Source organism: Thunnus albacares, chromosome 24, assembly GCF_914725855.1.
Source record: "Thunnus albacares chromosome 24, fThuAlb1.1, whole genome shotgun sequence".
NCBI lineage: Eukaryota > Metazoa > Chordata > Actinopteri > Scombriformes > Scombridae > Thunnus > Thunnus albacares.
The window spans coordinates 9,179,734-9,195,882 of NC_058129.1; the positions used below are offsets into that span (position 1 = coordinate 9,179,734).

Sequence of the window (16,149 nt, forward strand, 5' to 3'; positions counted from 1 at the left end):
GACGGTAGCATCAATAGTAAAGCGGGATAGATCCGGCTCCTCATCAGCCCCACCCTGCTCCTATTAATGGTTTTACACCAACAGCAGTTTATCATCTATGTGTCATGTTGTTCAATGTGTCACCTTTGTTTAGTTTTCTTTCCACTGAGCAAATTGACCTATTATTTACTCTCTGCAAGGAGTGCATACTCAAACACAAGTGAGTAAGAAGTGCAATTATATACTGAACACCAGTCTGTACTGTAGATCCGGAGCTGAGTAATTTAAAACCGTCACCACAGAGGAAAATGCGTCTGTATGTGTGCTTTTACAGACTAAGTCAACAATCCAAGAACAGACTAATCCATAAATTATCCAATTTCTACTTAATGTCACTTAAATCCTACCATTGGTTTTTATATTTTTGCAAAGCAGCACCTACAACTAGAATAACTTAATTATACAAAATAGTCACTTGAAGCATTTGCATCAATCTGAAACCAAGACAATCAACAATCATCGTTTTGTGTCGTGCTTTGTCTGCTGTATGCATGTGTATATCTAAATGCATGTATGTGAAAAGCCACACACATCTTCCCTCATGTCTCACTGTGTTGTCTGCTTGTTTCACCTCCCCTCCTCCTTCCTCCCTCCTCCCTCCTCCTCTTCCTCTTGTCCCCCCCTCCTCCCTCCCTAAAAAGGTCCAGTGGTCCCACCTGGCCGCTCTAAAGAGCAGCAACAGCGCCGCCCCCTCTCCTCCTCCTCCGCCCGTGGTCTCTCGCTCCCAGTCCTTCAGCGAGCCCGGCGGCGTGACCTCTAGCTTTGCACAACTCCACCTGCGTTCCCAGGACCCCCACCATCACCACCACCATCACCACCCATCGCCCGCACGCACTGACCCCCAGCCCCAACTTCCCCTCCACCACCCTCAGGCTCAGCCTCGGGCCGAACACCAGGCCAGCAGCGAGGAAGTGCCTCCAAAGGTAAGGAGCTGACCCTCCCCTGATTCCCTCCCTTCCCTCGACTCTCCCTTCCCTCATTCACTTCTTGTCATGCAAGCCACTTCTCTTATCATGCTGTCTGTCTGCGTTTGCCTTGCTGTGTTCAGTCTCATTTGTTGATCAACATTGAACACTGATGCCAAATGCAACTATATATATAAGTTATATAAGTTGTATTAAAACCATTTCTGGGCCCACAAATGGCGTTAAGAGGTAAAAATGTGAACTTTGCATCTCCATAACTCAGAAATTATATGACATGATGTCGATAAACAGCGTATTCCTCCGACTTGATCAATGTGCGGGAGGGGTGCTAGTATTGGGGAAGTTCTGCCGCCCCTGAGGAGTTCTCTGAGAGCTGTCGGTTAAGAAAAAATGTTGTATTTCACTGTTCGTTGTCTGTTGGTATTAAACTCTTGGAATCACATTTTCAGTTTTAACATGTCTGTGATTCCCAATATTGTGCTCAATGTCTGTAGCTGAAGAGTTGAATGAAGAACTGCTCTTTTTTTTCCTCATCACAATAGAATTTGTACAGATGATTTACATTGAGTAACATGTTGAAGTTCATGCTTGATGATGCAGCAGTGCAGTCTGTGGATCCGAATATGGTAAATGCAGACGGTGTTCATTTTTCTGTTAGGTTGATATATATATTTGTGAGATGTTTCATTTGTTGGTTTAATGGGTTTAACATACATATACCTGCCACTGTGTGAAGACCTTTGAATCTGTCTTCTCCAGGTACCAGTGAGGACTACATCCAGGTCTCCGGTACTGTCGCGCCGAGAGTCCCCTCTGCCATCACAGCCTGGCAACCAGGGCGGACAGAGGAATGCTGGCGGGTAAGTAAAGAGACCTCAGAATGTGTACGCATTTCTCCTTTATGTGTCTGTATGTAGCTGCTTTTAAAGTTTTGAGGCAATTGTGCACATTTAAGCTGTTTAAAGTTGTAAAAGCTAATTATAAGAATTGGTTACTAGTGTTACTAGTGACAACACTGGTGGAAAAACAAAGCTGTAAAGTCTGTACATGTTAATTTGGTAAAAAACTAAATCACATATACTAATATACTCATACATAACTGATAGATTTAGCAAATACCACTAACAAAATGAACAATTATTTAATTAGAATTCAGAGCTTTTATTAAATCATCAATAACAGGTAGACGAAAGAAAAAAGTTCAAGTTTCTGGAAGTGTGAAGAGAAACTAGTCCCTCATTTTAATGTTATGCATTTGATTAAGACTAATGTGAGATGTCAGGCATGTTATCAGAAGCACAAAAAAAAGCATATTAACATTCAATTAAATAAAAGGGCTAATCCTACTGTGAATTATATGTGAATCATATCACTATGTGACCCCACTGAGCTTGTTCATGTGTCTTTGTTCCTTGCGGCAGTAACGTGGAGCAGCGCCCGCTGTGGGACCGAGTGGAAAAGCTGCAGCCTCGGCCAGGCAGCGGCAGCTCCTCCGGCTCTTCCAACTCCAGCTCCCAGGCCAGTTCTGGGGACCGCTTCAGGCCACGCTGTGAGTCCCCTGGTACTGTACTCGGCCACATTTCACTCACTACTAACCGCTAATGAATACATTATGAGTATTACCATATAAACATCATTCTTACTCCATACCACGGTGTATTATCTGCACATGCTCTTGCACGTTTTGTGATGTTTTTTACAGGCCGTTGAAGACCTCCTGGCGCTATTGTTTCCCCTCACTAACACTATTTCCTTTTGTTCACTCAAAGCTTCCTCCAAATCTGAAGGATCACCTCTCCAGCGGCCTGAAAACGTTCCCAAAAAACAAGATGAAAAGAACCTCGCCAGGCCTACTCGACCGGCTGTAAGTCCACCGTTTCTAAAGCGCTGGTTAAACTTCTTTGATGCTGAATAGGTGAAAACTGTTTTTGTTTTTCTTCCACTTGTGTTTTTCTCTATTTTACTACCACTTCACATGAATCCAATGGTTCGTGATTGTTGGGGAACCTCTTAGGGTGATGTGGTAAGCCTATTAAATGAGATTACATAATCACACCTCTGCTATGCTTGCACCATTGCCCCACTCATTGCATCAGTGTTTCCTCTGTATTCATTTAGCAGCGGTGCGCGACCACAGCAGGAACATTACCACCACTGAAAGAGAGAATGTTAAATCGATATAAAGATTGTTAACTTAACGTTAAGCATTAAGCCTTAATGTTATCTAAAACTAAAGTGTAGGCCAGATGCTTTAGAAGTAGTGATTATATAGCAATTAAAAACATTTTTAACACTGGAGCCTCAACTTTAAACATAACTTAGACCCAAACAGCAGCAGATATGGGACAACACTAGAATTATTGCCAAAAGCACCACCGATGTATTAAAATTACAGAGGAAACACTGTTGCATTATGTGATTGAGGTTTGTCGGCCTGTCACGATAACTACTTTTGTCGGACAATATATAGTCCCAGAAATAATTGTGATAAATGATATTATTGTCATTGTTTGACCATGTTATGCCACTGATATAATGATAATATAATAGCATAATAATGCAAGTACACCCTTTCAAAGAGCAATGAACTTTCAATTCTTACAAATATGCAGACATCGGAATGGGAATGTCATCAAAATCTTTCATGCAAGCTTAGTTGGGATTGCCTGCACATGGCTCCCACCTCTGAGGTCACATGTAGACATGGAAGTGGCCAGGCAGTAATGGTGGCTTTTCTGTGGATTCAAGAGGGGGTGGTGGCCCCTGGTGCATGAGGGGGGGAAGTGATTGATTTGATTTATTGATTGGGACAGTGTGCAGTTTTAAACACAAAGATGCACTGCACCGGAGTTAGCTCGAAGTGAATTTGCATCCGTAGTCCCCCACAATCAAAATGTACAACAGCACAACAACAAATAGTACAAAGCAAACAAAAACAAAACCAAAAAAAACACACAGAACACACAATAGAAAATACAAAGCTCAGTGGTCACACAGCTGATTGGTCTTTAGTACATGTTTTTAATCTGAGGGTGGGTGCTACACTTCCATGAAAATGCCGACCCGCCATCATGGGCCAGGACAGAGTTATTTATACGGTTAATTGCATATGAGCGGCGCCGCCAGCTTGCACATTCCCCACTCGGGACATGTACTTAGCTTATGTGACATGAATAGCTTATTAGCCGCTAACGTGGAGTGTGAGATATCTGCCTGTGATGTGGAGGCCAGGGAAGAGCGGGCCTAATGCGCTGCCATACCCTTCTTTGAGTTTTAACAGCAGGATCGAAAACTGTATTTATCAAAATGCTGATACCTTCTGCAAACAACCTGCTGAAACAGGTAGACAGATTATTTGGCTCTAATAGATTGTATGCTGTTTATTCTGGCATCACGTTGGCTAAAACGTCTGTGACACTCTTATGTAAACAAACACGCATGCAAACACAACAGACAATATCAAGGTCAGCAGAAATGATCGAGGTCATGTCCATATATCGTACGATAAGTCGATAACATAATTATCGTGACAGGCCTAGAGGTTTGCGATAAAAGAACTTTGAGAGGATTGATGCAATAATTCTTTGTATTTCTGTCATTGGTAACTGTCCTCTCTGCCTGTGATGTGATTGCCTTCTGCTGGCATCTTGCCTTGTGCCTGCACAGTTCCCTCCCACTTTATTGCTTGTCATCAACAAAACACACATGGCGCTAGAAGGGTTAAAACCCTCTGCAGCAGTTTCCTGAGCCTGGATTTTGAATGCAAGCACATCTGAATGCAAACACACTCCTTCTGTTTCCTTGTACTTGTCAGAATGGCTCTTAATCTCACCTGGCTTTGTTGTCAGATAAACTGTGGCCCATTTGCTTTGTTGAAAACGTCAGGGAAGTATCCCTCCTCCCTTTCTCGCTTGTCACTGACCTTACAAGACTGCATTATTAAATCTGCAAGGGAGAAGCAGAGGGCAATGTGGTTACAAGACTTGGACTCCAGAGGGTATGATATTAAGCTAGGAATCAGAAAATTGTTATTTTTTCAAACAATATGTTGCAAGAAGACTAACTGGAATCACAGCCCTAGTCCAACAAGGCTTCAAACTGACATTTTTCTTTTCTTTGGCCTTTTGTTGAGCCCAGGGCTGAGTTGCTCATGTCAACTCTGCAGCCCAGAGAGAAAGCTAATCCAAAAAAGTGGGCAAAATTTCCCACTACACATACCAAGAGATCTGAGGCTGTAGGTATAGTAAGTTGAACACAGGGGCAAGAACTGATAGATGGCTGAAAGTTTATATGAAGCGAGGAGGGATGACTTCAAGACTCAGATTGTCTAGAATATGAGAGCCTCACATTACGAAGATTAGTTAAAAAAAAAACAACTAATTTTGAATCTACTAAGGCGTCATTCTAGACAACATAAGTTTTGTCAAAATATCAGACTTCTAAGACTTCATCACTGTTCCTCTCAGGACCTGACAGCTCTGGCCAAGGAGCTTCGCGCAGTAGACGACGTGCGGCCTCCCCACAAGGTGACCGACTACTCCTCCTCGAGCGAGGATTCGGGCACCACTGACGAGGACGACGACGAGGAGGTGGACCAGGAGGCTGGAGAGGAGTCCACCTCAGGAGCTGAGGACTCCAGGGCTGGGTAGGTCGAACTGTAATGATGCTTTGCATTCATCTTTGTCTGTGAGACATGAAACAGGCGCTGCTCTTGAATTTTATGCTTTATTGTAGAACATAACAAGATATATTTACTTGTAATTGAAGCATGAGAGAAACATTATATTATAAAGAGAATAAACATGTATATTGACCCCAGAGGATGTGCATTTTGCATGGCTTCTCTGCATGACTGTTAACACTGGTCTGGTTACGGACATCAGATATTCCCATGGCTTCTGCAGGCGGCTGAGTAACGGGGAGACAGAGTCCGCTAAAACCATGCTGGTTGAAGACTCAGAGAGCGACCAAGCCACTACGCCCTCCAAGGATGGCACTCTGGTCATCAGACAGGTAAGTTAAAAGCATATTCTGCTCGTATATAGTTGATAGAAATGACATTTTCCTCTTTCTTTGTCCAGTGTCTGTTTATCCACTCATTCTCCACCATTTCTATATATTATCATGCCTTTTTTATGTTTTTTTTTTAAACTATTAGTCATTGTAGACTTTCTGCTTCACATTTCACATCTAATACGTTTGATTATAGATTGTATTTACAGTGACATGCACAGCAGTGGAGGACTTTAGGAATATCTTATATATGATGTGGGAATAAGAGGATCTTGTTGTGAGATAAAAGAGTAACTCGTAACACAGAGCTGCCAAAGGTAAACGTACAGCTCCTCCTTCTCTCCACCTGCTTGCTCGAGCCCAAGTGTGCCTGTTCTTGCTTCCAGAGCACCGTTGACATAAAGCGGTTGGTCAATCTCTCTTCCCCGGCTGGCCCCGGTCATGGCCAAGGCCAGCCCCAACCCCCCGGCCACAGCCTCCAAGAGAAAAATGGCTTTGCCGGCCGCATACACCACCTACCAGACCTTATCCAGCAGAGCCACCACTCCCCTTCCTCTTCTTCAACCATCCCTTCCTCCTCCTCCTCCTCCTCTTCCTCCTTCCCCTCATCATCTAGCCATGCCAGTCCTGCCATGTCCCCACAGAATTCCCTGGACAAGCTCACTGCCATAGAGGTATGTCACCCTCACACCACTGGGGACAAACAGCCAAGGGATGGGCTGTTGTGGAGTGTACAGGCTTAGACGTGCAGTGTGCCTCTGTGTGGCCTTGTTTTTTTTTTAAAATCTTGACCACTAAAGCAAACATGCCTCCATCTCCAAGCCTGTACACACCTACAGCCCCGTCCTCGGTTGTTTTCTCCGAGCATCTCTGCACCTTATCCTGCCCCCCCCTCTGTGTCCTCCTGGCTTCACTCTGGCTCTCCTCTGCCCCCTTCTGGCTTGGCTGACACCTGGTTTGAATCTCCTGAACTGCTGCTGCTGCTGCTGCAACCCTTCCACTGCATTGCACTGTGTCACTGCTAACACTGGTGCCTCCTGGTGGTAGAACGTGGTCATGGCATGGAGGAAACTAAACTGGAGCTTCTTGGGGGTGAACTACAAACAAGCGTATCTTCGCTGCTTTGAGTAGTAGTACTAGTGTTGGGCGATAGCATGTCTGGTGTGATGGTTTTGCAGAATTTTTAAAACACCAAACACGTAAATCCTATATATTTTTAATGTTGATTAGTATATATTATTTCCCCTTTTTGTAGTGTGACACATAACGTTGCAAACAAGATGCATCTTGGGTGGTGGAATAATGATCCTCTTCTGTCTGTGCTTTATTAGGAGCAGCTTTTTCTTTTAACACTTCACAGCAACCAGATCATTTCTCATTTCCCTCAACACATTTCTTTCCCTGTCACACATGTTGTTTTCCTCTCTTACATTTCTGTCCACGCCAGCTTCAAAAAGAACTAACTGCACGCCATCTTTTCATTTGATTTGTTATTAACTCGAATGTCAGTGGAAACTATGTGTTCCCAATTTCCTGTGTCATAAAAATTGCAGTATGTCATTGTTTTAGCCAGTATGATTGAATACAGTTCAGATGAATGCTGCTGTTTATGATCCCCCAGAGGGAGAACTGTAACTCATATGCTCAAAACTGAGGGCGTGTTTTGCTAATGTAGATTAAATCAACAGCTCTAAATTATAGTCAGTTTTTTTAAGTCAGCACTGGTATAACAAATCTTTATGTCATGGTTTGGACCACAGTTCTAATTTCTGAGTTAGATCTGCTGTTCACTATCTGTGTTACAGTTTTGTTGTCTCTTCGCTCCATTTTGAATAGGAATACTGTTAAATCCAGTCGTCTAGACAAAAAGTGAATGGGTGCTTTTTAAGTACAAGTTGTTTTCTAAATGTTTTTAATCTTTGTCAGACCCAGTCAGAAAGCAACTCCATGTCCAAACACAAGTCTTCCTCTTCCTTCACTCCCTTCATCGACCCACGCCTTCTCCAGATCTCTCCATCCAGCGGCAGCTCCCTCAACAACATGGGTAGGTCAACAACTAACTGACCGTTTGAAGCGTCCTCAGTTTTTTTTTCCACAATAGCTTCTCCCCCACACATTTTTTGAACATTTTTCCCATGAAATTATGTTGAACGATCTGAGCTGAGGATTCGGGCAGTTCAAACTATCATGTTGCCTAATGGATTATATAACTCCCACATCATTGCTGGTCATTCGTTGACATGCATGAGCTGTCTACATCAAACTGAAACCTGTACTTTCTTTATCCTTTCTGTTTTGTTGCACTGCTGTGGGCTGGGAGGAACAGCAGTTTGTTTTTTTTGTGTATGCAAATACACAAGAAAATGACAAACTAAATCTTGAATGAGTCAAGTTGTACGTTGTACATTATAGTCTTATACTGGCAAATATTGGCAGCATAATCCCACATACATGATGTCAATAAACTGAATGAGTATTTATGAAGATAAACAGAGACACACACACACACACACACACAGCACCATTTCTTCAGATCAGGCACCAGGTTTCTCATTGATAAGTTAAGTAATTTGTGGCATTCAGTCTGACTTGTTCTATCTCTGTGCCCCCTCCAGCAGGATTTGGGCAGGACGGACGGCTGGCGGACCCGCTGAGGTCTGACCCATCCCGTAAAGGTTCAGTTGTCAACGTCAACCCAGTCAACACACGCCCGCCGAGCGACACGCCAGAGATTCGCAAGTACAAGAAGAGGTTCAACTCTGAGATCCTGTGTGCTGCACTCTGGGGTAAGTGTGTCTTAAAAAAAATAACCATGTGATGTGGTAGTGTACTACATACAAACCCTGGTAGGGAATCATAGTCTTGCTCAGATACACAGCAGTAGGAGCTCTACTTATCTGTGTTCATTTGTATGTTTTTGTACATGATCTCTCCAGGAGTGAACCTGCTGGTGGGGACAGAGAGTGGTCTGATGCTGCTGGACCGGAGCGGTCAGGGGAAGGTCTACCCCCTGATCAACAGACGACGCATCCAGCAGATGGACGTCCTGGAGGGACTCAATGTCCTGGTCACCATATCAGGTAAATGCTACTTCGCACAGATATTGAGTTTTGTCCTTAACTATGAAGGGATTCATTTTTATGCCTCCACGCTGGCAACAGCCGTGGCTGGAGGCATTATGTTTTTATGTCGTCCGTCCATCCGTCCCATTCTCATGATGCAATATCTCAGGAATGCCTGGAGGGAACTTCTTTAAATTTGGCACAAACGTCCACTTGGACTCAAGGATGAAATGATTAGAATTTGGTAGTCAAAGGTCTACGTCACTGTGACCTCACAAAACAAGTTTTCAGCCATAACTCAAGAATTCATATGCTAATTATGACAAAGTTTCACACAAATGTCTTATAGGATAAGATGATGAAGTGATGACATTTTATATCCAAAAGGCCAAAGGTCAACGTCACTGTGACATCATAATGTTCTGCAAATCGTTTTTCTAGCCATTATTCAACGCCATAGCTCAGGAACAGAAAGGGAGATTGTGACCATATCTCACATTTGATCAGGATACTGAATTGGTGACACTAATTTTGGGTACTCACCTTGAAAATGTGATGATTGTAAAGATCTTCTGTGCTGCCGGGTTGAAGATGTGTGTGTGTGTGAAGCATTGACATTTTAGAATTTGTAGCTTCTTTGCTGCAACATTCATATCTGAAGCATTGTCTACTGTCGTGGCTACAGCTTTGGCTAAAAACATTTGAACACATACAAAGAAAATACACTTCATACCTTTTTATTATATTCCTTCAAAGTTTGAAATATTATCTGAGTCTGGACAGACATGGATGTAAACTGCAACTTGACAAATTGTAGGAGACATACAACCGTGAGGTGATATTTACATAGTTAATCTAGAAGTAACAAAGGTTTGGATGGATGGATGGGTGAGAGGATTAATTGACAGATTTTATTCATTAGACTGTTGAGCGTTGTAATTTCTATCTATTCAGTCTAAGTCATCTTTCAAAATGGACAAAAATGGATAATTATTGTCTTTGTATTATGACAAAACTCTTATTCTTTCAGTTTAAATGCCAGACCACTGTGTATAATTTGCTGCTACAAAGCTGTGAAACCATGTTTTTGTTTTTTTAAAGATTGTAAAACAGTTCCCTCTCTCCAACTCCTGCAGGCAAGAAAAACAAGCTGCGGGTGTATTACCTATCGTGGCTCAGAAACAAGATTTTGCACAACGACCCTGAGGTTGAGAAGAAGCAGGGTTGGGTCAATGTTGGTGACCTGGAGGGCTGCGTCCACTACAAAGTCGGTACGTTTCATATACCTTAACCGTCAAAGATTCCTGAACCTCAAATGAATAATACACACAAAGAGAGGGTTCAACTTGACCAAGATTTGTTAATAAGCCCTACTTTAAGCAACTCACTATTGACTAACTTCTATTCATTCCAGTGAAATATGAGAGGATCAAGTTCTTGGTGCTGGCCTTGAAGAACGCTGTGGAGGTGTACGCCTGGGCACCTAAACCCTACCACAAATTCATGGCCTTTAAGGTAAGCATGGTCCCAGGGCAGATCTAGATCTCTAGTTTTTCCACCTGTAAGTTGTGACTTCACAACTAACTTGTTTATTCATGGTTGGTTTCAGTCTTTTGGTGACCTGGTGCACAGGCCTCTGCTGGTTGACCTGACTGTGGAGGAAGGTCAGAGGTTAAAGGTCATCTACGGCTCCTGCTCAGGCTTCCATGCTGTGGATGTGGACTCCGGTGCCGTCTACGACATCTACCTGCCCACACATGTACGTACTCAGCACAGAGTCTGATCCTCTCTTGTTTTTCTCCTCCTGTGTTTCATGCTCTTCACTCTCTTGACTTTTCTGTGTTTTTCCACCCTCAGATCCAGACCAGCATTCAGTGCCACGCCATCATCATCTTACCCAACACTGACGGCATAGAGTTGCTGGTGTGTTACGAAGACGAGGGCGTCTACGTCAACACCTATGGACGCATCACCAAGGATGTGGTGCTGCAGTGGGGAGAAATGCCAACTTCAGTGGGTAAGTTTTTCAAAAACGAGACGGTCCAACTTATTCCAGTGTGGGCAGCAAATGTAACACATAACACATATTTTGTAATGAATCTGTGCAGCCCGAGTCATATAATCTTTTATCTCTCTGTGTTTTTGTAGCCTACATTAGGTCGAACCAGATCATGGGCTGGGGTGAAAAGGCCATAGAGATCCGCTCAGTGGAGACGGGTCACCTGGACGGTGTCTTCATGCATAAGAGAGCCCAGAGACTCAAGTTCCTCTGTGAGAGGAATGACAAGGTGAGAACTTTATCTCTGTCTTCTGGTTTTTCTTTCTTTCTGTCCTTTTTTTCTTTTTCTTTTTCTTTCTCTGTATTTCTTTCTTTCTTCCCTCCTTCCTTCTATCTCTTTACTTTCAATCTATGTAAGAACAAAGGCTGGAATTAATGACGTTAACACCATAAAATTGAATTTGATGAAACTGAAAATGTTCTGGAGATCGTCAGCATATGTTGTCATGATATTCCATTGATAATTTTGCAGCATTTGCATTTGATTCACTGGACATTTGAGCAGAAACTCCTGTAAATACCAGTTAGCAGAATTTGTCTCTATTTCTGTGTTCTCAGGGCAGCTTAAGACGACGTGCAGGTCACATGTTTCTGTCTGAATTGCTGAATATTAAAATCAAAACAAACCACACAGTCTCAATAGTTGCAGCACTTACGCAGGATGGTTGCTGTTGGTAATCAATAATCAATCAATCCACAAACAGTGCAGAGACCCAAGACACAACAATCTGGCTTACAACTTTTATTAAATATCAGACCTTTTACCTCCGTGAGTACAACCCACTGCATCAGAAATCCCACCAAATACTCTTAAGCTCATGTATTTGCTTTTGTCTTGTCTGTCAGGTTTTCTTCGCCTCTGTGCGCCCCGGAGGCGCCAGCCAGGTGTACTTCATGACCCTGGGACGCACTTCCCTTATGAGCTGGTAGTCGACATCCCGCCAAACCAGCCGACATACGACGACCATACCTAAGCAGTGACCAACAGATGACGATTGTGACTATGACCAACGACTACGAAGAAGAAGAGAACAGCCTTGAGAACAGCTTCCTCTCACCCTGCTCGGGCAAGAAAACAACCAATTAGGACTGTAATCATGAAAAGAAGCGTTAGGCGAGGGACGGGTGTGTGTTTCGGGGGGTGGGGCGGGGAGGTGCGTTCTGTTTGCGTGCATTGTCACAAGTCCACTGAGTGTACTAGTAAACTATATTAAGACAACAGAAACCCCCCCCCCCCCACGAGCCTCCAGGTTTTTCTCACCCCGACCCCGCCACCCGAACTTTGAGCCGATCCCCCCCCCCCTCCTCCTCCCTCCTCCTCCTCCTCCTCCTCCTCCTCCTTCTCCTCTTCCTCTGCGGGACGTGGGATCTGTCGCCTGTTGATGCTAAATCTTTTATGTGTCATAGTAAAACTTTGCATCGTGTATGTGTGTGAGTGGAGGGCAACGCAAGAAACACTGAGCATGTGAATGACTGACCAAGTGTGTTTGTCTGAAGGGACGATAAGAGGCTAAACACAGTCGTTGCTGTACTGAAAGAAGGCGATTACTGTATGTGCCACACCTTTTGTCGCTGTGTTTAGTCCAGGTCCTGTTCAGGTAGATTTAACTCTTATTCCCACCACGGTAGATTTACGTCAGGCACGTCATTTAACACTAGTTCAAATGTCACAGCCACACGTTTCCTCCCATAAATAATGCTTGACATGAAAATCTGCCTCTTCACTTTTTTTTGCCTTCTTCTCCTTTAAAGTGAAGACGACTCTTTAAGGGACCTTCTTGATATATCCATTAAATACAGGGTACTGGATATCAGCTTGTACATACTAACTACATTCAACCATGTGGGCTTCAGACTCTCCCAGACTCAACTTTTACCACATTGCCTCACGTCAATGAGGTTGGACAGCCCTGTTTATGACAGCATGTTGGTGTTATCAACAAAATTAGCCCGTTTTTTTTTTCTTCACACACTGTATATTTTGTATGTGACTCGCTGCACATAAATAAAGCATAAGAGAGCAGGAAGCACCCATAGAGGGAGATTACTCAGATACTCCTACTGTTATTTATCAGCAGTGCTTTCCAGACGTTTGTGATGAAGTGTTGCATTTTTGCCTCTCTGGTCAACCGTCTTTTTTCTTAATCCGTTAGTGGTTATAAAAAGGATTCTGTTGTTCTACTGGAAATATAAAAACACACCACCAAACCGACAAATGGACCCAGAAATGTGAGGTGCATTACAGATAGCTGTTTTTTTTTCTCTCTCTCTCTCTTCTTTCTTCAGGTGGATTTTTCCTTTAACGTCAGTCATAAGTAGGGCTAGGATAAACTGTGAATTAGACATGCAGAATTAGCAGGTGGCCGTTATGGTAGCATGGAGGCCAGTGGGCAGAAGTGACAGTAAGGGAACGAAGGCAGCATGCGTAGAAGCTTTGAACATCACACTCTCCGCAGAAAGGAGGAAACCGGGATCAGCTGATGATCCTCCTGCACACTTTGAAGCCACATTTCACACCTATGATCCAACTCTGTATTCTGAAGGAGACTTTAGCTAAACGTTTGGGTCGCCAGCAGAATACAACTGCTCAAAATCCTCTGTAGGCTTTTGACAAGTTAAAAGTGAAGAAGTTTGGATTTTTGCGTACTGTAGGGACACTTTAGTCTGAACCAGCCATGTGATTCAATATTGGACCTCTTTTTGCCATTTCAAGCTTCAAACAGGCAGTTAGTTTTACTCAGTTCTGTCTGGATTGAAGACACAAATACACTACTTTAACTGGACGGTGACTCCATCCTAGAATTGTATTTTATTTCTTCATTTTTCATCCTCTGAAACCCGAACGACAAGGCTGCACTTCACTTCATGTTAAGACAGTCTCATTCCACTGTTAAATGTAGAATCCATCCGGCGGCTGTATGTGTGTACGAGTGAAAACAGGACTCAAATGCAGCGTTTCACTCCCCCCCACCCCCAAACCAACACCACCACCACTTAAACTCTTAGACTCTTTAATCCTGCTCTCTGTAAGGGTGGTGCCTTCACTGTCCAATGTGGGACCTCCTGAGAGCATTGGAACGAGATGCTTTCACTGTCTGATCATCTGTGAAAAGCAAAAGAAGGCAAAAAGTCACACGTTCTAATAACAGTGTTACAAAACCACTTCAGACGGTGTGAAGTACAGTAAGCGGCATATTTTTAACTCGGACTTAGTTTTTAGTCTTGTTTCTGCAATTTTTATTATGTAACCCTTCAGATAAGTATGCGACTGCAGTGGTTTTTAAATTGTAATGCACACCTTATGTTGAAAATGTTTACAGAAGCAATTGTTTTGTTAAACCAATGTGCATCGATATGAATATTTATGGTTTATTTTGAGGGCAGTTTTTCCCTGTTTTTTGTATTTTGTATTATTCCCTTTTTGTACTATCATTTAGACGTTTGTGTACAGGAATAATCGACTTTTGCTCACGGTATGAAATACACAAGTCCAGAGTGTGATTTCACTGATTCCTCTACATCCTGCATAGTGCACAGTGTGCCCCTGGCTGTGTGGCAGCGTGGATCAAATGTTTTCTACCACCCAGGTGCCAGGTGACATGTTCCCCCCTCAAACGTCTCTCTGCCATGCCTCTCTAATTTATGTCCTCTCTGTGTGTACTATGGGAATTACTGTATTTTCCTGAAGGTCTTTTTTTCCATTGAATAAAATCAGAAGTAATTTACAGTGTGATGTTATTCTTTTTAATGCTTGTTTTAATCAAATTTGATGAGCTCCACATGTCCCAACCATAACTCTGCTCTGTGTCTAGGTTGTTGCATTACCAAAGTTCCAGAGTTGAAAAGTTTGGAAGATGTAGAAGAAAGTAAAAACAAGTCTGGAAGCTCAATAATCTAAGATAAGTAAAAGAAACAAACTGATTAGACGTCAGGGGAAACATTTAGTAAGAAAAGCAATACCAAACTAAAAATACAGCTAACTAAGGTAAAATTCTTGCATAGACAAAGTTAAGATAAGTACATTGGTATTGTTAAATGTATGTAAAGTAGAAGTACCCAAACAGCAAAAAGCCCCAGGAGTGTTAAACTATCAGTAGTAATAATACATCTTACTGTTATGATAATCAAAATGGGGTATTTTTGGCTATTTTAGATGCTGTTGGGTAGTTTAGTCTATAACAGTGCATCATATTTTATAAACTCATGTCAAAATTCATTTGGTTACACTGTCAGTCATCCAAACACCACATTCAAAACATGTTTCATGAGGAATGTAACTATTTTAAATAGTCAAGCTCTCATTTATGTCTATGTGAATGTTGTAAATCAGTATTTTATGTCAGTCTGTGATAACTACTCTATGCTGCTATTTTGGTTAGAGTCAATATATCATTGGCCTATGTAGCCTATGTTTCATTGTTACGCCTTGTTACACAAGAATAAAAGTGTAAAAATCTTAGGTTTTAGCTCCTCGACAAAGCAGTATGAAAAAAAAAAAAAATTCAGTAGCAAAAGTAGTAAGAGTATCAATAAGAGTATAAAACATGAGTGTATGTACAATATGTTAAGTGCAGTGTGCATGTGTCCTACCAACAATATATGACTTTATATAAATGTAGTGAAGTAAAAAGTACAATATTTTTCTCTGAACTGCAGTGGAGTAGAAATGTGTGTGGCATTAAATGGTAATACTCAAAAGTACAACTACCTCAAAATTGTGCTTATAGCCAGTAAGTGATATGTTAATTTTTAACAGATGGGAGCATCCCACGACTACACGTTGCTACTTATCACTTTGGTCATGAAGGTGACACTACTCTATACAGTATATAGGCTACAATATAGTATAGAATCAAGTATTTATAGTATATAGTTCAGAGAGTATTATAGATCCAAGACGAAACTGACAGAAGGGCGGGACTGAGAGAAAAATCTGTCTGCTACTTCAGCACCACGGACAGCACCATGGATTTATCAATACACAGCACAGTTAGGCTATTGATATTTCAGAACCATAGTCGGGGCGATAGATTCTAACTTGCACAAACCT

At 42.4% G+C, this 16,149-nt stretch overlaps 1 protein-coding gene across 23 annotated transcripts in view; it reads left to right on the forward strand.

Moving 5' to 3' along the window:
- LOC122976788 (mitogen-activated protein kinase kinase kinase kinase 4-like) overlaps nucleotides 1–14,826 on the forward strand; it is a 40,939-nt gene extending 26,113 nt beyond the window's left edge. For 2 of the 23 annotated variants that reach the window (XM_044345445.1, XM_044345462.1), the window contains 17 exons: nucleotides 681–962; nucleotides 1,725–1,825; nucleotides 2,384–2,526; nucleotides 2,735–2,829; nucleotides 2,980–2,988; nucleotides 5,432–5,610; nucleotides 5,849–5,978; nucleotides 6,365–6,652; nucleotides 7,905–8,022; nucleotides 8,594–8,764; nucleotides 8,915–9,058; nucleotides 10,177–10,311; nucleotides 10,455–10,555; nucleotides 10,650–10,799; nucleotides 10,898–11,057; nucleotides 11,189–11,328; nucleotides 11,946–14,826. In XM_044345445.1, the coding sequence (XP_044201380.1) occupies nucleotides 681–962; nucleotides 1,725–1,825; nucleotides 2,384–2,526; nucleotides 2,735–2,829; nucleotides 2,980–2,988; nucleotides 5,432–5,610; nucleotides 5,849–5,978; nucleotides 6,365–6,652; nucleotides 7,905–8,022; nucleotides 8,594–8,764; nucleotides 8,915–9,058; nucleotides 10,177–10,311; nucleotides 10,455–10,555; nucleotides 10,650–10,799; nucleotides 10,898–11,057; nucleotides 11,189–11,328; nucleotides 11,946–12,029 (2,430 nt within the window). In that variant the 3' untranslated portion in view covers nucleotides 12,030–14,826. The remainder of the gene's footprint in view (nucleotides 1–680; nucleotides 963–1,724; nucleotides 1,826–2,383; nucleotides 2,527–2,734; nucleotides 2,830–2,979; nucleotides 2,989–5,431; nucleotides 5,611–5,848; nucleotides 5,979–6,364; nucleotides 6,653–7,904; nucleotides 8,023–8,593; nucleotides 8,765–8,914; nucleotides 9,059–10,176; nucleotides 10,312–10,454; nucleotides 10,556–10,649; nucleotides 10,800–10,897; nucleotides 11,058–11,188; nucleotides 11,329–11,945) is intronic. The other 21 variants (XM_044345457.1, XM_044345465.1, XM_044345453.1 and 18 more) reach the window with 19 other exon arrangements.
- Nucleotides 14,827–16,149: the final 1,323 nt, after the last annotated feature.